The sequence below is a fragment of the Poeciliopsis prolifica genome, unplaced genomic scaffold (assembly GCF_027474105.1).
Source record: "Poeciliopsis prolifica strain line A6 unplaced genomic scaffold, Auburn_PproV2 SCAFFOLD005, whole genome shotgun sequence".
NCBI lineage: Eukaryota > Metazoa > Chordata > Actinopteri > Cyprinodontiformes > Poeciliidae > Poeciliopsis > Poeciliopsis prolifica.
In genome coordinates, this window is record NW_026562380.1 from 2,015,429 (window position 1) to 2,036,312 (window position 20,884).

At 40.3% G+C, this 20,884-nt stretch overlaps 1 protein-coding gene across 5 annotated transcripts in view; it reads left to right on the top strand.

The window, feature by feature from the left end:
* bcl11aa (BCL11 transcription factor A a) overlaps positions 1 to 20,884 on the top strand; it is a 63,937-nt gene that overhangs the window by 3,114 nt on the left and 39,939 nt on the right. For 2 of the 5 annotated variants that reach the window (XM_055029297.1, XM_055029298.1), the window contains exon 2: positions 458 to 910. In XM_055029297.1, coding sequence (XP_054885272.1) covers positions 458 to 910 — 453 coding nt within the window. Of the gene's footprint in view, positions 1 to 457; positions 980 to 20,884 lie in introns of all 5 variants that reach the window. The other 3 variants (XM_055029294.1, XM_055029296.1, XM_055029299.1) reach the window with 3 other exon arrangements.

Below are 20,884 nucleotides of genomic sequence, written 5' to 3' on the forward strand. Positions count from 1 at the left end.
GCTGGATGTGTTTGTGACAATCCTCCACGCTGATTAAAGGCTCAGCCCGTGTACAAACACGGACCGGCAAGTCAAACTCATCCACATATTTAGGTTTTTCAACGCATCATTTTCTAAGCTCCCCCTGTCATTGGCTATGAAATTGTTATCTTTAAAGCCGTGTGATTGGAGCTTTGCATCCATTCGGGATATTATTTCCCACCGTTTATTGCTGTGATCTGTGATCCAGATCCATCTTGCATTGTAATCACTTTTGCTGCATTTTGTGCATTTCTATTATTACAAGGCCCTCGCTCTCAGCCCCTTATTGTGTGAACCACATGTGAAGCGCCGTCTCCATGACTCTGATCCTGTGTGTGACCGTTGGGTCCCTCTCATCACATCCCACCAGGAGTCGCATCAATAGGTTGGAAATTTAAACACGAGTATCTAATTTCTCTCCCCTGTGCCTCCGCAGCAGCCGAGCCCCTCTCCACGGCCGTCGTCTCGTCGGAGGAGCTGTCGGAACGCTGCTCGGAGCACTCGGAGGACAGCGGCAGCCTCAACAGCCACCATCCGGTCCCCACCGTGGGCCGGTTGGCCCGGCTGGGTCCGGACTCTCACCCCTCGCCGGAGCAGGACCTCCTGACCTGTGGTCAGTGCCAGGCCACCTTCCCCCTGGCAGACATCTTGCTCTTCATCGAGCACAAGAGGAAGCGATGCCACGGGCCACCCTGCCTTGCCATAGGCAGGGGGCTGGACAAGCCCCCTTCGCCCTCCCCCGGTTTGGCCCTCACCCCTTCACCCGCTCTGAACTCTCTGCGTGGCCGGAGGCCGGTTGAAGTCGGGGTTCAGGCCACGCTAGCAGACGAAGACGACGAGAGGTTCTCGTCGCCTCGGGGGATTTGCCCAAAGCAGGAGCCCCTCCCAGGTAAACAGCGCAACATGCATCACCTCCAGCTCTACATGAACACAGGCACGGCCGGCTGCAGAAAAACAGGTGACTGAACGTTCAGAGCATGGGCTTGTGTGTGATCATGGCTGGATGTTCAGCTGTACTTCGCCTTTTCCCTTTACAGCCCTCAGAAACAACACTAGTAGGAGTTTGGAGGAACTCAGACTCAGATTTCTTAGCCTTTTGAAAGGACAGAGCGTTTTTTTTAAGTCATCTTGTTTTTACTGTAGTAAAACAAGCCGGCATGTTTTGTAGCTTTTGAATGAAAACATTTGTCCCAGTAAAACCAACTCAGATCTGCTTGAACTTCACGGGTTGGAGAGTGGACCAGTGAAGTGTGTGCTGCACCAACTGGTCAGGATGTAGTGTGTATCTGTTTGTGAGGCAGGACTTTATTAATCAGCTGTATTTGGTGCAGAGTGTGTGTGCTTACCCGGTGTGGCCTACTCCCACTGGCCAGTGGAAAGGAGACAAGAGTGCCCTTGAATTTGTTTTCCCATTGGTCAAGGCATGTGTGTGTGTGTGTCGATGCAGGATCATTTTCTGATCAGTGTGTGTGAGTTATAGTCTTGGGAGCAGCTGAAACGTCTCGCTGGGACTCTGTTTGTGTCTCCTGCTCTTGATGCGCCCGCCCTCCTTCCCAGTGCGCCATATTTTACCCGAATAAATTTGGCCCGCGTCCGTTTCCCTCTCGGAGTTTACCTTCACGCTGGAGAATCCTTCCACTTTCTGCTTTTGAATCAAACGAGAGCCTCGCTCACGGAAATGTTCTAACACCACTAATTATTTGTTACAGTGCTATTTCTCCCCCCACCTTCCGCTTCCTTGTGCATTTTAATTAGCGGCAGTTTTTAGCCGTGTACTAAATTAGCTGTTGCACAGAGAGGGAGAGATGAAAAACATCCCCCGTCACTCCGTTTGACATACACAGCTCAGGAATTTGAGAAAATGAGCCCCATATTCCACATTTGGAGCTGAACTCGGTTCCCATGATTGAAACGTTGCAGCTACGGGAACGGAAATTTTTTGGGAAAATCTGCGCCATCCTTGACCTTTTCTCTCCACAACGGCAGGAACACGAGCTCATCTTTAGGCTTATATGCTTCTCTGGTGTCTGCATGTATGTAAAACACACACACACACACACGCTTCCTTACACACTCTCACTCTCGCAGACACTCACCAGCTAAACTGGGTTATTAGAGCGATTTACATCATAATAAGGGCGTCTGGTTGCTTGAATAGTGCTGCGTGTGGGAACGTCTTGGTGGGAACAGCTGTACGCTCAGACAGGACAGGAAAACAGGACAGCAGCAGCATATATCTTCTCCAGACTTGACACCACACTGAGCGGTGGACAGGCCGAGCATTATTAAAAGTTTGCCGCTTCATGAAAAGGGGGAAAACGCATCTCTAACCGGTCTGTTTAAATTTACGTCTTTCCCCTTTAATTTGCCATTCTTTCTGCGGAGCTTCCCTCTCTCCGCAGCGGCCAATCTCTGCAACACATTCATCCTGATAGCTGATAATTAAAGCCAGCACCCTCTAGCCAACCCCCTCTGCCTCCCCTACCCGACCCCAGCTTTCATCCTAATTGACCCCAAACTGGCAGGAGATGCAAAAAAAAAAAATAAAAAAATAAATATATATATATATATATATATGCCTGAAGCTGTGATTGTGGCGATCCAAAGATATTCACAGTGACACTAAAAAGAAGAAAGATGGCTCGTGTGTGTTTCTTATTTGTGAATGTTCTGCTTTATAAACTTTATAGAGCCTCTGGACAAGAGGAACAAAAGGAATCAAGATGCAACTTTTGTTTTTACTCTATGGACTGAATATATTCCAACATAATAACGCTGACTGGACATAATTTAGAGTTTATGCACCCCCATCTTTACATCTGCATGCATCCTGCGTACTGTGCAAGCTGAGAGCATGTGCATTTTGAAATAATAATAATAAAAAAACATCTGGGAAAAGCACTGCACTTACTTTTGCTCTTTTTCTGCAACCAACAAACAGTTCTGGCCTAGATGTTTTTTTTTGTGTGTGTGTGATAAATGAAAAGGCAAATCACTGCTGCAAAAAAAAAAAAAAAAAAAAAGCTAGGTACCTGACCATTAAAGCCACACACACACATAAATGCTCAGCGCTCTCTTGCTTGCCCATTTATTCTATTAATCCCTAACTGAGATGAAAATTCTGATTATAATCCCTGAGGCGGTCCCTCGCTCAGAAACAGCATCGCTAATGTCTCGAAAGAAAGAGGGGTCTCTCTCTGTGTGTGTGTATGTGTGTGTGGGTGTGTGTGTGTGTGTGTGAACAGCTACGTCTTGTCCTATTTTTTTCCCCCCATCAACAGTGGATATTAATGTAAAATATTCTTTGGTTTGAAGATTGAAATTTAGTAGGAAATCTTAATGGATTACTTCAGCTGAAGATGCACCTCCTCCTGTTTGGTTTTTCCAAATTGATTTCCTCGTAATGAGGTGCAAGAATTTAGCTCACGTGGTTTGGATGTGGAGTCGAGATGAGGCCAGCGATCTGCGTTTCAGTGAAACATTGGCTGATAAGCTATCTGTATTAGCTCATTAGCACGGATTTTATCGCTACAAGAGCAGGATGATGAATCCCCCCAAAATTTCTCACATTTCTGAACCCAAAATATCCGGTCCTCCATTGCGTCCTGGCCCCGCTGAAGTGCCGTCCTGGCTTGGAGCCTCGTACCACGAGCGTTGTTAGTCTATGATCTACTGATTAGCAATTAGCTTATCATCAGTGGCTAATGCTGCCCATCTCAGTGCACATTAGTGCATTTTTAACACCCAATCACAGTCTGGCTCTGTTTCAGAACGCTCTCCCTCCATCTCGTATCCTTCCGCTGCTTTTTATTCCCCCTTTTTCTAGTCTCTCTCACTCTCTTTCTCTCTCTCTTTGAGTCTCACCCTGATGCATTAGCAGTCAATGCAAATCCAGGACAGCCAATTGATACTGAATCAATTACAGTATGTTTGGTAGGCATGTGTGTGTGAGTGTGTGTTTCATGCTGTGGAACATCCCAGCGAGTCCAACAAAGAGATTTCACACACTGGCTGCCATCACTAATCTATTGTCGCTCTCCCTTTTTGTCCGCCTTTCTTTATTTCTCCACATAAGATTTTATTTAGTGGACTCGAGTGCTGCGCTGCGTTTGAACAGCGTCGGCACGGTGAATGGCCTCTCCGAATGTAAACACGCTGCTGTGAGTGTGTGTGTGTGAGAGTGTGTGTGTGGAAATCATCAGCAGTGGGATAACACATGCATTATAGGTTACTGGGACAACTGGAAAAGCTAATAATCTTCTGCAAAGGCCAGTGGTCTGCATTGTGTTATATATCTGTATATTTATGTAAACGTCACTGGGAGAAAGTATTTCCCCCCTTTCAGATTTCTTCTGTTTTTTATCCTAGTTTAAAAAAAAAAATCAGATGAAGTAACCTGATGTGTTAAAACGATGCTTTCATTTATTGAAGTTACAAAAATCTATCCAAGCCAACATTTCCACTCCTGGTGGCAACAAAGGCCATCAAACTGTGGAAGGAGTTTGTCCCAGTCTTTGTTCCAGAATTGTTTTAATTCAGACACATTTGAGGATTTTGAAGCTTGACTGACGCGTCTAACATGTCTACATCTCAAACGTATTTATTTTCAGACCTTGATTAGGGCATTCCTGAACTCTCACATCGTTAATCTTGTTTTTTGTTTTGTTTGTTTTGAACAATTCAATCATGCTTTGGGACATTGTCCTGCTACATAATCCAAGTTGCTTCATTTTAAGGTCACAAACTTTGGGTCAGACATTACCTCGCTGTCTAGATCCTGCGTCACTAAGTTGCCCTGATCCTAAACTTTGACATGAACACCACCATGGCTGAGTGTGATTATAACATTTGTGTATTAAAATTGCATATATATATTTTGTTTTAAATAATCCTAGTCTCTTCAAAATGTGTTTGGTTATTTGAAACATTTAACAAACAAAAAGATAAAAACAGACAAGTAATTAATTTCTAATTTATATAGAGTACAAATTTGAATATTGATGCAATCGGCCGTCCGCTGTCACATCATACTTGCTCGGGAGGATGGATAGATGAAAAGTGAATGACTCAATTAAATCGGGAGAGCTTATGCAGATGTACCAGTTTTTACCAAATGGCATTTTAATCTGAATCTGTGTTACAGTTAAATCTGAACTGGGATGTTAGTAAATGAATCTGAATCTGTTTGAAAGAGCGGATTGAGTTGCTTTGATTTAACTCTATTTGATGTGATTTGAATCTGTTGTGTTGTAAATCAAGTTGAGATGATTTTTGTTGTAAATTGTCATTTTATAAATAAAGTAAGCTGGAATAAATTATTTAGTGCTCAGCAAAAAGAAGAAAAACAGTGAGTCTGGGCAGCATTGCGATGGTGCTAAAAAACAGAATTTTGCTGCTTATGGTATTAAGAGCAGCAATAAAACAAAGACGAGTCAGTTGACTTGAGCTTTATCTTGCTTGGTAATTCCACAGCACACACACCCACACTGTTATATAAGACAGCATTAAAGTGTTAACTACTATAAACCTCGTCCTGCATCCTCGTCTGGCAGGTTTTCTGCTTGAATATTTAGAAAGCCGAGGTATCCTGGCTTTCAGCAACTGCCGAGAAGATTTCGTTAAGCTCCTGGTTTTGAACCCTGTCCGCTTAGCGAGCACCTCCGTCCTCCTCTGACTGCAGCTCTCCTTTCTCTCCCAGACTTGTGAAGCTTGAGGCCCGGGCTGAGGTAACCCTGATGACATCCCGACAACATCACCAGTGTTACTTGTGACTCCTCCGGAGGCGCAGAGGGGGATCATGCAAGCGGTTTCTTAGGCTTTGCAGTTTGAAAAAAAAAAAAAAATAGTGGTCAAAACAAGGGATTGAGATTAAAACTAAGGCTGAATGTGATCCTGACTGCGACCTTTGACTTCTTTGTGGAATAGCTGAGAGATTCCCTGCGGTGATCATTAGATTCCTGCACATATGTACAGCAGGTTGCTTTGATCCTTGTTTTTTTTGGTGTTTTTTGTGCTCATGGCGTTGATTGGTATTTATTTTCCTCCAACAAATCTTGGTCCTGCAGAGAAAGTGATACAAGGCAAATAGCATGGCAAAAGAAGATAAATTGATGATCAACAGTCATTAATAATGTATTAGTATTAAATAGCAGCTGGTTGTGCTCTTGAAAATCAGATTTGTCAGTGGAGAAGCTGATGGCAAAGTGCTCCATGTGTGGTGAACTAAATCAGGGCCGATTGCTGGTATTGAGGTATATCAAGTGTTTAGAAAGTGTAGTATAAAAAAAGTCATGTGAATTTTCAATTGTAAGTTTTATAGGGTCTTCAGATGAGACGCGAGAGAAGAAGACAGAGAGAAATGTTCTCCAGCTGACAAATCGAGCTGTAACATTAAACCATGTTGGCTAAAAGTTGAGTTTTTCCAGTTTTGCTTGGAAAATTTGCAATACGTTGTGTGAAAAGTCCAGAAGTGTAATGTAATATTGTAAAACTGCTAAAATGTTCCACGATTTTGTTCATGAGATGCCAGAGAAATCAGCAGAGTTGTATTTGGCTGTATGGAGCATAGAGCAATGCTGCTGCTGCTGCTGCTGCACACTGGTGGGCAGGAGGCTGAAACTGTGCCATGTTACTTACAAAAACACAAAATTTAGATGTTGAGGAATATTTTTGGTCACGAAAAAGACAGTCCTGTTAACAGCTAAAATCTTTGCTAATGTGTTACTCTATGAAAAGCAGAATAACAAATAGGATAATCATCTTATGAATGGGTTTTTCTCAGAATAATCTACGAATAAATGAACTTGATCATAAAATTGTAAATCTATCAATCTTTTCAAAGCAGTGAAAACCTGTATATGTTATTCAATTATATTTTAATGCTGTAAAATATTATCATATCAGATTAATATTCTGTGAGATCTCATAGCAGCCCATGCCATGCTGGAAGTAACGCCTTTATTCTGGGTTTGCAATAAATAGAAGCAGAACAGGAAATGGAGAGCGCCACCACGATGATGAAGAAACGACTTAAAAAAAATAAAAAATCCCAAGGAAAAGACGTCAGACTGCCCACACGTTCTGACTGACGGCTGTTCTCTGAGAAGCGCGCCGCTGACGCACCAAAACAGCAGCAACGGTCAGCGATGATGACAGACGTGTTAAAAAAGAAAACAAAACAACAATAACAAAAAAAAAAAGGACAGATCACCACGCTTTTTTTGGCCGGCTGGCAAACTTTCCCAAAACAGTGACAGGGCGGGATGAGACGTTGGAAGGAGGAGGATTATTTCGCCGCGGTGGTGGCGGCGTGTCGGTGACGTCAGGTCGACCCGGTCTCTGTGATGGAGGATTGTTTATTGATCCGGCTCTTTGTGTTTATGCAAGTGCCTCGACATCCACGCTACATTTACTTCTTGGTGGTGAGAGGGAAAGCTGCTGTTTTTGGCCGCTCACTTTGTGTGAGTGTGTGAGTGTCTGTTCCAAAGCATGCATACACACACAGGGGCTGCACATGTATCTCAGCTCTCTTATTATGTTGAAGGCTTGTACATAAAACTGTTTATACACTACAAAGCTTATTTATATAGGCCACTGGATTACAGACTGGCTTTATATACCACACACACAGAGACATACACATGGATACACACACACATGTGACTTATGTGTCCATTCGTCAGTGTTACCTGTCATTACTTACATCGGTTGTGTGTTTCAGTGTGAGTTTATGCAGGATAGTCCCTGTTAAAGGCGGCCAGAGCTGAGCTGGCTGTGTGTTTGTTCGTGTGTGTGTGTTTCTCAACTCTGATTTCTTGCTTCCAGTTTGGCTGAACTGCTACTTCGACGTATGACCACACTATATGTAGCTGCTTATGTAAGCAGAACACAGACTGTGCACACACCACTCTGTATGAGTCACTCTAATTGTTGAGTTTTGCATCCTGAGATTCAGTCGGCTTCCTCCTGTCGCAGCGACCGTCTCCTCCTTCGTTCCACATCCTTCTTCTCGGCATGTTGTAAACAGATGGAGTTTTTAGCTTCAAACATATCTCTGCAGTTGTATCTGAAGTTTTTTTTTTTTTTACCTGAACACAGACAGAAAAAACAACTCTGGTCATAAAATCTTGTCCAGACAACACAAACTGATCATTCATCTCCGGCTGTAGATCCACAGTTTCCCCTCATTTCAGAACCAGACGAGAAATTAATGTCAACATATTGACATTAATATGAATTGAGAAATTAAATTACACATTGGTTTACTCCAAAATGTTCTGCGGCCAAGACTTCCTTCTACCACAAACCTAATTTTATAATTATTTTTTTGTCTTTGGTATAATTTGATGAACTTCAAATGTACAGACAGTTGCAATAATATTCCATTAAAAGAGATGAACCAACAAAATAAAAATTACATGCTTATATTTTCCTTTATTGGGGCTTTTTGTCTTGTCCACACATGGTCAACAACCACACACATAAGCTCAAACATATGAATACACCTTTCACTAGTTCATTTAGTTGCATGTCCTTGAGTAAATTTCTTTCTCATCCACTCAGTATTTGAAGCCATTAAGAATGGATGGATATTTGACCACTGCTCTAAATACTTGGAGCTTTTCTGAACTGGTTGGAAGCAAATTTTATTGAATTTCACAAATTTTTAACATGGTTGAGCTCTGTGCCATTGAAAAAATTTTATAATTGGCTGCATGAAGATGCAGAATATTGATGTAATTCTTCGATTTTTATTATTACATCCTCTTCCAGTAGCAAAACAAATGAAAACGCTGTCGCCACAATATTGGACAATTATAGTTGCGTTGTTAGGTTTGATAACCTCACATCGACTCATTCTTCTTGTGACCAAACTGCTCAGTAATGCCTCATCTGACCATAAAACCTTTTCTTTAAAAGGCATTTAACATGTCCATGAGGACAAATAGGCGTTGTTTTCTAAGTAGATGCTTCTTTGTCGTTCGGCAGCCTCACATTTTATGGCTACCAACATCGTTTTCTGGACTGATTATAAGCTCAGGCTGCAAATCATAGTCACCAACAGAAGACCTGACTTTTTCCCGATAATTTGCGGTGGCTCATTTGAATTTTAAGCGCTACTTTAATCTTCAAAGCTCAGATAGCTTTATGAATATGCATGCAATGGGCAGACTTTAGTTCATTACCTTGTTGTAAATTCTAATGACCATTAGGTCCTCACAGTAATTGCCAATTGTTTTGCATTTTTGATTGGGCTATTACCATGCGCATTGGAGGCGCACATCAGCCACGCTTGTCAGAGCCGGCATGTCAGGAGGTGTTTGTGTGTTTTAATGCCTCTTTGTGCATATGTGTGTGTGTGTTTTTATTCATCCACGCCTTAGGTTAGAGATATGTATGTGTTTTTGAAGACTAATATAAATGAAAGTAGCATTTTTTAATTGAAACAGTGACTGAGGAGTGAGCCAGAGATTGGATGCGTTTAATTTGCATGATGTCTTCTCTGTTTCCCCATTACACTTCTTGTTTTTCACAAACACACTGACAAAGATCACCCAGCGTGAACCATCTGGCTCTCCCCTGTACATTTAGGTCCTGACATGTTGGAATAGATTTCTCGATGCCCACATCTCTTTCAGTCTTTCTGCTTCTCCTTGAACAAACTCGTGTCAGATACATCTCTTTTTTTTTTCTTTCCTCCACCCTTACTCATCTCTATCTTTTGCTGCCATTTTGGAGCTAGTGATTCGTCTTCCTAATTGACTTTCTCTTCAACCATTGGCAAAAACTCTTTAAAAAGGAAGGAGACAAAAAAATGCTTCCTATTGTTCTGTCGTTAGCAGGAAAAATGTTTCTGTTTCTGCAAGCTGCGTGTGCAGAAACACACTCTATTCCGCCTTTTGTACTCAAATACCTGTTTCTTTTTTGTGAGAGCAAGACAAAAGGAAGAGTCAATAAAGTAAATCAAATTTTCTTTCACTAATAAAGCCTGACAATTAAGAAAGTAGAAACAACAAACAAGAAGCAGAACACAAGAATTAATCTCTTTGTTTTCCTCTTTATTGTTTTTTTTCTTTCTCTCATCTTTAAACCTCCCTTCATAACCTCTAACTCTCACAGAGACACTCCTGCTTTTCCTCCTATTCTCCTGGTTTGTGTACAAGCGCTGTGAGCGAGATATGGGAACCTACGTACCGATGAAAAGGAATTCTTAATTGCTCAGGAATGAGCACTGTTGCAAACGGTGTTGTAATGGATGAGTGAATGCGTGTTTGTGTGTGTGTGTGTGTGTGTGTGTGTGTGTGTGTGTGTGTGTGTGTGTGTGTGTGTGTGTGTGTGTGTGTTTCGAGGTGCTGTTTCTGGTGGGACTCACAAGACCTGTTTCCTGAGGTCTCTTTTAGCCCCCTTACAAATACACACACACACACCTCTGGCTGCTGTTACTCACTTCAAAGTTGTTAATATTCAGTTGGGAAACTGTATCCAGAACACAACTAAATTATTAAGCATATGAACTTTTTAGGCAGTAAGATGAACTGATGCACCACATCTATGAGATCCTCCTTGTCTTTGCACATGTGTGTGTGTATGTGAGTGTACATATGCCCTCTCCTTCTGCCTAGTGCCTGGTCTTTGGCCAAGGGCATGCATAATTGATCCCATGCCCGCGATCATTTTCTTGATGTAATTGCCCGCGTAAGATATGATGAAATCTAATGGATAATTCATCTTCAACACCCCCCTCCTCTCTTATCCTACCCCCACCCCTAAAATGGATAAAGAGCTGCTAAAATGTACCTTTTAAGCTTTTCTGTCTGAATCTGTGGGTCTGTTATCTGGCCCAGAAATACTAAAGCATCCACAAACACAACTACAAACATTCTTTTTTTTTATGAAAAACTGTGACGGTATGCAGTTGTTGAATTGACTGCGGCTCAATCAAACTAAAACTGAAAATGCTTATTCAGATTCTCTGTAAGTTTGTGGAAAAACCAAAGCGGCAAGGCAGGCAGGTTAACGTCAACCCAACCCGATTCGCTAAACAAGCTAGTCAAGTTTCCATGTTAACATACTTGCGTGGTCATCATTCAAGCCGGGCATGTAGCGATGTATCTGTGCAGCAAGATAGGCAAAAATACACAGAAATCACCTCTTTGCAGTGTGTAATTAACATAATGTTGCAAACGGAAAGAGTTACTCTGTATGCCACAAATGTGTTTAATTTAAATTTTGGGTAAAAATTTTGGAAAGTGATACGTTGGCCTGTCATCATTACAAATTTTGCTGGACAATTAATTATTGTGATAAATGATAATGCTGTTTGTTTGAGACCATTTTCAAGGAATATATTGACAATAGAACAATTGTGCGGTTTGCTCTCTCAAAGAAGAATAAGCTGTAATTTTGTAAAGAAAACTGAACACTGAAGATGGAAGATTTTTTTAAAATATTAAAAATAAAACACAACTGAAAAAAATAAATAAAATGGAAATAAAAACTACACACAAGTTTTTATTTCTTTATTTTACTAAAGAGAATCATAATTTCTCTTTAAAGAAAATTATCCTTTTAATGGAAATTATCAGTCCCATTTTAATTTATCGGGCAATTAATTGATTAATTGGTTTTCATGATAGGCATGGTGACAGACGATTCATAAATGGCTGGAGGCAGCTAAGAGTAGAATTTGTCTTGCAGAATAACGGCCACCCTGTTTTGTGAAAGAGATTTTTATCAGGCCGTTTATCAACTTACCTTATTCCACTTTCCTGAACTCAGGGAACTCCAGACATCTTTAACAAATAAACCCATACAAAAAATTCTTCTGCAAGTTCTGAGTCTCCTCCCAATGAGGTCTGGGAGGAGACTCAGATTAGGAGATTCCCTAATCAGATGCCTAAACCAGCCCAACTGACTTCCTTCAGCAAGAATGAGCAGCAGCTCTACTTTGAGCCTAACCCTTGAGGAAAAGTCTCTTTTCTCATCTCCAAGTCTGAGTCCAGCCAACATATACAGAAAGTCATGCTCTGAAGGAGCCAAAAGAACCACGTCATCAAAAAAGCAAATGTGCGACTGATGTTTGCTCTCTTCTCCACAATTGCATGTTAAGATCCTTTAAAATTAGCACCTCAAACAGGTCCAGTGACATTTAGCATTCAGCAAATAAAATATGATAATGAAAGCAAAATATGATAATGAAAGCATTCATGCTTTCATGAAAGATTACAAGATCCTAGGCTTAGGTCAAAAGAAAATCATCTGTATTGTTTATTTTCATTTGAAAATTCCTGACACACAATCATTCAACCACAGCTGCAGTATAATTAAAAACTGAACCAACCATCACATGAAGAGCACATCCTGTCCCTACCAAACAACAACAACCAAAATAAATTGCTGGGGCATCAAGACGTGGGCTTTAGTGTTAAATTGAGAGTAAAGTATGAAGTATTCCACGGGAAAGCCTGGATGAAATCCCACATGCCCCTTTTTTCCCTTCTGCCCTTTTTTCTGCAGTTTTCCATTGAACTCCAGATGTGTTTCAACACGTTCTGAACTGTAGTCACTGCTTTTCTTTCTCTCCTGAATACGCTCTCACAGAAGGATTGTGGACTTAACATGCTTTTTAGCTTTTGTTTGGTTTTTATCTTCTTATTGTCTCAAGCTGGCTCCAGAGTGTTTGTTTGTAGGTGCTCTCCAAAGGTCGATGTGCATGTGCGGCAGACCCCTACCGTCCTGCCGATGGTCTGACGGGACAAAAGGACGCACACTCAGTGTTTATCTTTGCAGCACGAGGGAAATTCAGGCCCCAATCTGTACCGCCCCAAGAGGTGTTGAGAGAAATGAAGGAGGAGCTGAGGTGGGGGGCAATAAAAAAAAGCTAGATATGGAGAGATGAGGAGGAGAGGGCATGGGGGTAGAGTGTCCTGGGGGATAAGGGGAAAAGAGAGGGAGAGAATGAGAGAGAGAGGGGGTAGAGGAAGGAATGGCTGGGACCCGGCACTCTCTGTCCATTAACAGATGAACTTGGCCGTCGTCCAACTGTTTGATGAGACGGGTGTCGCAGGGCTGCGTGTATAATGGGTGGGTGTTGGGGTTACACACACAGTCACGCACGCACAATTATGTGCACCCGCTCCAGCTCCACATTTAAAGTTGCTGCTGCCGTCCAAAAACAAGCTCTCACTCCCATTTCATCCACCTGCACACACACACACACAGGCACACACACACACACACACACACACACACCCACACACACACACACACACACACACACACACACACACACACACACACACACACACACACACACACACACACACACACACACACACACACACACACACACACACACTGAGTTCAACAGAACAGGCTCTGACTGGTTTGCTGACATAAAAATCCAGATTTCATTAAAAAAAAAGGCATAGTTAGGTGGAAGGGTAACAATAAGGATAAAAAAGACACAGAAAGATGGACAAAAACACTGCTGGTTTCCACCAAAGCTCCTGACCTGCTGAGTCCTTTTCCTCAACACACAGGGTGAGAAAAACAGAGAAAAGTGCACCGAGAGGAAGAGACAGCTGAGGAAGGTGAAAGCAAGGCAGAAAGAATACTTGATACAATAAAATAAACATATTTTCAATCTTTCTTTTCAGTTTTTTGCTCCTGTAACCAACTGTGAATTAACAGTGCAGGAGTTTGCTGATGTTGCCAGCAACAAGTTGGGTCAGAACCTGTACCAGGAGGGAAGGTCATTCACAGCACAGCTGCGATCCAGCAGGTTATGTGGGTTTCATTCCTTGCCAAAGGGCATATCCGTGTCAGTTGGCTCTTTGGCTGAAAGTTGATGGAAAAGTAGTTAGCACAGGTTTTGTGTCTAACTGACAGCATTGGTTTATATCTGACTGATGTATCTTACAAAGTCAAAGAAAGTATAAGTACCAAAAATTTTGTGTTTTTCTGCCAAATCACATCCAACATCAAGTCGCCTTGCCCCAAAGTAGGAAGGTAGCATTCAGCGATACTTTTGCTTTCTTGTTTTTTTTCCAAAATGTCGTTCACGAAGATTGAGATGGCAAAGTTGATACTGCTGATTTTCTCTCTATTCTTCTTGTTGAACAGTCGGTTTTATATTTTCAATTGTTTTGATGTTGAAAAAGTCATTTGCCAACTTATTTCCCCTCTTTCAACTTTCAATACAAAAGAAAATCTGTTAGGACAGGAAAAGTATTTAGACTGGAGTGGATATTCAAAATCCTATATATAAAGATAGACTGTTGAATTTGTGGCAGGACTTAAATGTTGGTGTTCACATACACTCTCTATTGTCTGTGACTGAGCTTGAGCTATAAAAGTGTAGAAGTTTCAGGTCATTGTTTCTTTCACTTCACAATCAGATTCAGCTTTGTGATGGTCCTTCATGCAACACCACAATAAAATATGTAGAAATATACGATTGTAATGTGACAAAATGTGAAAAAGTTTGAGAGCTGTGGATGTTTATCTTGTAGAGGTGTGCTATATATATATAAATTGAATGAGAGTGAAATGTATCTGTTTTGACGTTTTCTTATTTTCTCCTGCTTCAAACTTTCACATGTAAAGTGTTGGCAGTGAGTCTCATCAATGAAAAATTACTACATATAAACATAATCTCCGACTGTATCTCCTATCAGCATGCTGATGTTTGAACTAGACCATTATCCTTACTGACAGTAAGGTGTTGTCTAAAAATGTCCCAGTTATGATATTATTTGAGAAAATGAATTAATCAAGAATTGAAAAGCAATTTGAATGCATTAAAGTGTATATTTTGTCACATTTTTGTAGAGGGGCAGTGATTTTGCACAGATGTCCCAAGGTCATTCCCTATGAGTCATAGACATGATTGTGGGCAGTCGATGACAGGTCAGGTAGGAACACTGACCTTATGTTTGGTCTGTTTGGCTTCACAGCACATGTAGCCTGTACTGTGACCTGGATCCCATAAACTTAACAGACTGAAACAAGTGCAGTAAACACAACACTCTGTGCAAGAAAGAGTATTGGAGTCACTCCAAAGGACCAATTATTTAGTCATTTTCAGCTGAGAGAGTTTTTTAGATATCATTTAGAACCAAAACTGACTCTTTAGGAGCCAGGTTTTTAAAATTTTGATGTTTTTTAGCCATATTGTACTAATTAATGCCCTTTCATAAGGCATGAAAATACATTAAGTTCTAAAATACATCTAAATGGATGTAGGTTGAATAGTTTCCTGTTTTGCTAACTTAAATATCCTATGCTCATTACTTTTATAAGTTTATTATATTCATAGCTTTAGTAAATTATTAAGCATCCATATTTTGATAATGTAGTTCAATTCAAAATACTTTACTGATCCAAAAGGAAAGCATTAGATCGATCCAAGGGTATTGAAAGACATAAGGTCATGCTGGACAAGCTCTGAATCTAAAGTTTGAACCAAAATGTCCAATCAGCTCTTACCACCATTGTTACATGATGCTGCAGGCTCCGTGTTGGGAATGATGTGTTCAGGGTGATGTGGAGTGATAGTTTTATATGTGTATATATATTTTTAAATGCAAAGATTTACTCTTCTAGTCTGGCTTTATTGTCAAAGTGCTTCAAAGACATAAAAACTAGACTCTGCAGTAAAATAGAATCAATCTTCCCCAGATTCCTGCAAAAGCAGGAGCACAGGTAATTCCAGTTACTACTTTTTGGACAGAGTTTAAGTTTTCAGATAAAAAGGTCTTTGAACTATTTTTTTTTATTTTATATTTGCCATTCACAACATTTTTAAATAAATTTTTATTTATGAGATACAGTCATAATAAAACTCAGTACTTTAAATTCTACCTAACATCTGCCTGAAAGCTTTAAATCCAGTTCTTACAACAGATTTTATATTCCAGAGATTTCTCATATGGGGATTTGCATCATGGTGCTGGCATCGAGGCTAGGATCATTGACCACCGCTTCAAATCCTATATGGGTAGACCATAATTAAACATACACATGGAGGCGCTCCCTAAAGGCTTTTAAGTGGTGCTACTTAACGGTCCAACCTTTGGCTACGTCTGCTCATCCCCCTCCTGTCCTGCAGGTTGTTTGTGGCAGCATTTACTGCATTAAAAATGAGAACTGCCTGGCTCGGAGCTACTACATCGGCTACTTTCTTTTCTCCCTGCGCTGTAATCTTATGTAAACACAGAAATCAGCTCTCAGCTCACTTGGGCAGATGCTGGCCAGCAGTGATGTCCCACTGTGATATATCTTTTTAAAACCTGGATTAAAAGTTTTGCAGCAGGAGGCGTTTAAGAAAGAAGAGATTATGCAGGAGTTTGGGCACCTGCTGACATCTCTTCAAAGTGTTGATGGAAAAAAAAATTAAAACCAAATGTTAGTCAAAAGGGTGTTTTATGTGAATATGAATAAAAATCTACACAGAATAACAAATAAAACTGTTCAGACGAAGCATATTCTTGCACTCAACATGAGATGGCAAAATATTTTTTCACTGTTAGGGAAAGGTGACAGCGTTACAGTATACCTTTAAGTGTCTAGTCTTCCAGAAAAAAATCAACAAGGGTAAAAAAAAAGATATGGCAGAAGAAGAATATCTCTACAGAAAGACGAAGATTAAGTGGAATGAACAGAAAAAGATATGAGAAACATGTTGTGACGTGACCCATGTCCGGCTCCGTGTTCGCATAAAAGCAGCTCTCTTCAAAGAAGCATTGTATGTGTGTGTGTTTGTGTGTGTCTGCGGCTGTCAGTGTGTATCTGTGTCTGTGAATGATATATGGTTTGTGTTTACCGTGCCATATTTCGGCCTGGCCTGCCGTCACCAGCGTATGAATGATAAATTACGGATGTCCGTCGGATTCACCCAGGCACCTGTGGTCCCTCGCTCACCGGGCCGCATGATAACTGAGCAGAAATAATAAACAAAATAAACAAATAGAGAGACAGAGAAATACGAACATTAACGCTGATTTGAAAAGCATACCACTCATATTCTGTTCAATGTTCTGGGTTTGTTTAGGACTTTTTCTGTTGTTTATTTTCAATCATTTCAAAGAAAAAGTGGTAATAATAATATTAATGATGCTGATAATAAATTGATTTAGATAAATTTGCAAAAGGGAAAATACCTTTTATACTGTATTAAATTAATTCACATCTAAGCTTTGATTTGTTGATGGCCAGTGTTAACATAAAGAGATACTTTTTCCATTTTGCTAAATTCCTAAATATTTGTATGAAGCAACTTTTTTTTTATGACAGATGGGATCTCTTAACTTTAGCTGAGATTAAATGAAAGTCATAAATTTTGTCTTTTTGGAGTTCAAAACAGTTTTTAGCTTCTGCTGAGATTGTTGTAGTGACTGAAAAGCTTTCGGAAAAAGCGTCACAGCCAGTATCAACGCCTCTGGCATTGATGCCTACATCTATTTTGGCTAACTTTAGTTCCAACACCATGATAAAAACAGAGAATAAAATTGATGGCAGAATACATCCTTGGGGAACATCCTTACTAAGAGGAACTAACGTCTTGTTTTCTATGGTAAAAAGGCAAGTACGGTCAGATCATTTTTAAACCAAGTCTTTACAGAAACTTATGATGTACAGAATAAAATGCACTAATTAAATTAAAAAAAAATATTTGCAAAGCTTTTTATATTTTGAATTGAAAATTTTATTTATAACTAGAATTGTTGCTATAAGCGTACTGTCTTTTCTGGAGCAAGTATGAGTTTCAAAAATAAAAATATCATTCTGTTGTCATTAGCATATATTTATGTACTACGTCTCACAAATTCGGATGAATTCTTCAGAATTTCAGTTATTTATTCTGTAACACTTAAAATCATAAAACACCTTAACCAAATGCCAAAATGAGCACATGTTGAGAATTTTGCTGGATAATTATGATCAGATAAAATTTTTTTTTGCATTTGTCACTAAAAAGAATATTTTACAACCATTACATTAGATGTAGCATAAAATGGTACATTTGCTTTAACTGTTTTAGCCATTGCATCACCAGCCATCGGTTTATCTAACTGATCTTATCACAATCAAAAACTGATTTAATCTGATACAAGAGAAAATATGTAAGAAATGTAAAGAGCACATAAACTTGAGTATATGGGTGTAAATAGAATTCAAAGTGCTGTGCAAAAAAAATCTACAACTGCAAAAAAGTTGTTTCTTAACTTCTTATGAAGAAACATTTTTCAGTTTCCATTGGTATCAGCAGGTTTTTAGTGTCTGTATTTTACATAGTATCATCATAGGAATCAAGTTAAGGTTAAATATGTTGTAGCCATGAGTTTAGGGTTGGCTTGTCAACTGTATGTGATATTGAATGGAATTTTTTGTATGTTCAGCTTAAACATAAAAATATTACAAAATTTGTTCCTTTAATGTACAGAGAGTTTTGCAGGATTAACTTTTTTGAATAAAGTACCAGCTTCGCTATTTGCATATGCACTCATGCACTTTGTGCATGGCCGGTTCCTTCTTCACCTCTCAGTTTCCATCCCGGTCAACTCTTTTCTTTCTTTTCTCTCCTTCGTCTGGGCCCCGGTCCCTGCCTCCCTTGGCTGTGCTGCTGTTTTCTGGGTCTGCTTGTCTCAGTAACAGTAAATACCCTTGCTACCTGACACAGATCCACCTTTCTACTTGACCGAGCACACAGAGAAGGGCAGCTGTATGTGTGCGTGCAGCAGAGAAAGGTGTATTCTCTGGTGACCCCCCCTTCATGCCCTCTGGTTTAAAGGGACTGAGTGAGCACACACACACACATGCTAGCATACACTCCCTGAAGCATTCCCCCCTTACAGAGATAAAACACAGGTTTAATCTTTGACACTGTGTCCAAACTGGCCTCTTTGCAGGTGAGGAGAGCCTCCTGGGGAGAGTATGTGTGTAAGTGTGTGTGTGAAGCTGTTAGTTTCGCCGTGACCTAAATGTGGAGGACAATAGCCTGGAGGCTGTACGTGCGCGTGTTTTTGTGTGTGTAGACAGTACAGTATGTTCTCTTTGCTGCCTCTGTGTGTTGTGCGTTCTGGTTTTTAAGCTTATTTCGCTGACTACCATCCACTTTCTCCGTTAGTTAAAAGCAGTGCAGAAAGTGGCGGTGAATGATCTGACCGTGTTGATTGGTCTAAAATCATGATTCAGATGTCTGACTTAATCCAGAAATAAAATTATACAAATTTATTCTCCATTACTACTACAATGTTTGTATAAGCTTTCAAATATAGGTTTAAATTATTCTTATTATTGAGAAAAATAACACAGATATTATTTTCTGATATAATTACATTTGGACACAAACTTTAAGCTTTGCTCCATGAAACATTTGGACAGTTCTGAAGTTTGATAAAGTGATTATGTTTAAAGTTTATTCACTATACAATGAACATTGCCTCAGTATTCACTTGTCATTCAGCGCTCTGCCACTCAGAAGCCATTTTTAATTACTTTTAATGATCATTTGTTTGTTTTTCCAGTTTTTTTGACAAGTCAGACAGGATACTTTCAAGGTCTCAGTACAAAATTTGTGAGTAAAGGCTGAGGTTGAATGAAACTTTTTGTTTGAGAACTTGTTATAAGTGAAAACTGAAACTCCATAAACTAACATAATAAAGCATTCCAGGATTCCTTTACATGGGTTGCAACTTGAATTTTACTTTTCCTCAAACTATTTCTCAACTGGCCACACAATGTGCTGCACACTGAAACTTTTCATTTCCACTCAGTCAAATGAATTAACTAACATGGTATCTATAAATTATAACCCTCAGTAATTCAAAGACAACATGTTCAAGTTGAATTAACTCCAGATTCATTTTAATCATTTTTGGGTAATTATTTGAGATAAGTTTCCCTCACTGCGGGGCTACACAGTGTTTCACATGGTAGATGTGTTTTAACTGGGTCGAAGTCATTCAGCTTTGGGGAACAGAAGCAGCACCGGTCAGGAGATTTTTGTGTTTTGGGGCATTAAAACGAAACATCAGACACTCACACGGTGTAAGATCATCTGTTAGACTGCCAGAGGCTGAAGCTGAATCACCCTGAAGTGGAAAATCAGTCCTGCTGGCCAACTCTCCCTCTACAACAGCTGCAGACAACTGGCAATTATTTCATCTAACTTACATAAAACACCAGAATTCCTGATTGTACTGCAGCTCTCTGTGATGATGATGTTTCAGATGGAGATACTGACCTTTTAGGAATATTTACCATGTAATGCAATTATGCTACTAATGGATTTGGCCCACTGATCTTTTTATGCTCTGTGTCAGTGGGCTAGTAAAACACTGTTGGCTTTATTACAACACTGAAACACACACACACACAGCATGCAGACCAGTCGGGCCCGCTGCTCATTTGCGTGTGTATGTTCAACAACTATAATCCTCCCTCCCTGGTGCAATCACACACAGACTCAAATGCACATGCATGCACACGCATACACATGCATACCAGACCCCCTTAACTAGTGTGTGTCTGCCAAGTCAGACGGCAGACTGCCAGCAAAAAAGGGGGCTGTGATTGGGGTGAAGGCTCATCTGCTGGGGTTAGCCAGCTATAGCCACACATGCACTTCAAAAAACACACATGCATTCTGACCCAGTGCCTGTTTAGATTAAGAGGGTTTATTAGCTTGACACGGCCCCCATCCTCTGGTCGTTGGGCTCAAGCCAGGGCTTCAGGGAGGCTGGTTATTAGCATGTGCAATGCTAATATTTTTAGCATTGCTGTGCTGCACTCTGCTGCTGCTAATGATATAAGTGTTCAGCATCTGGACACTCATCTGTGAATATTCACTTCTGTGAAG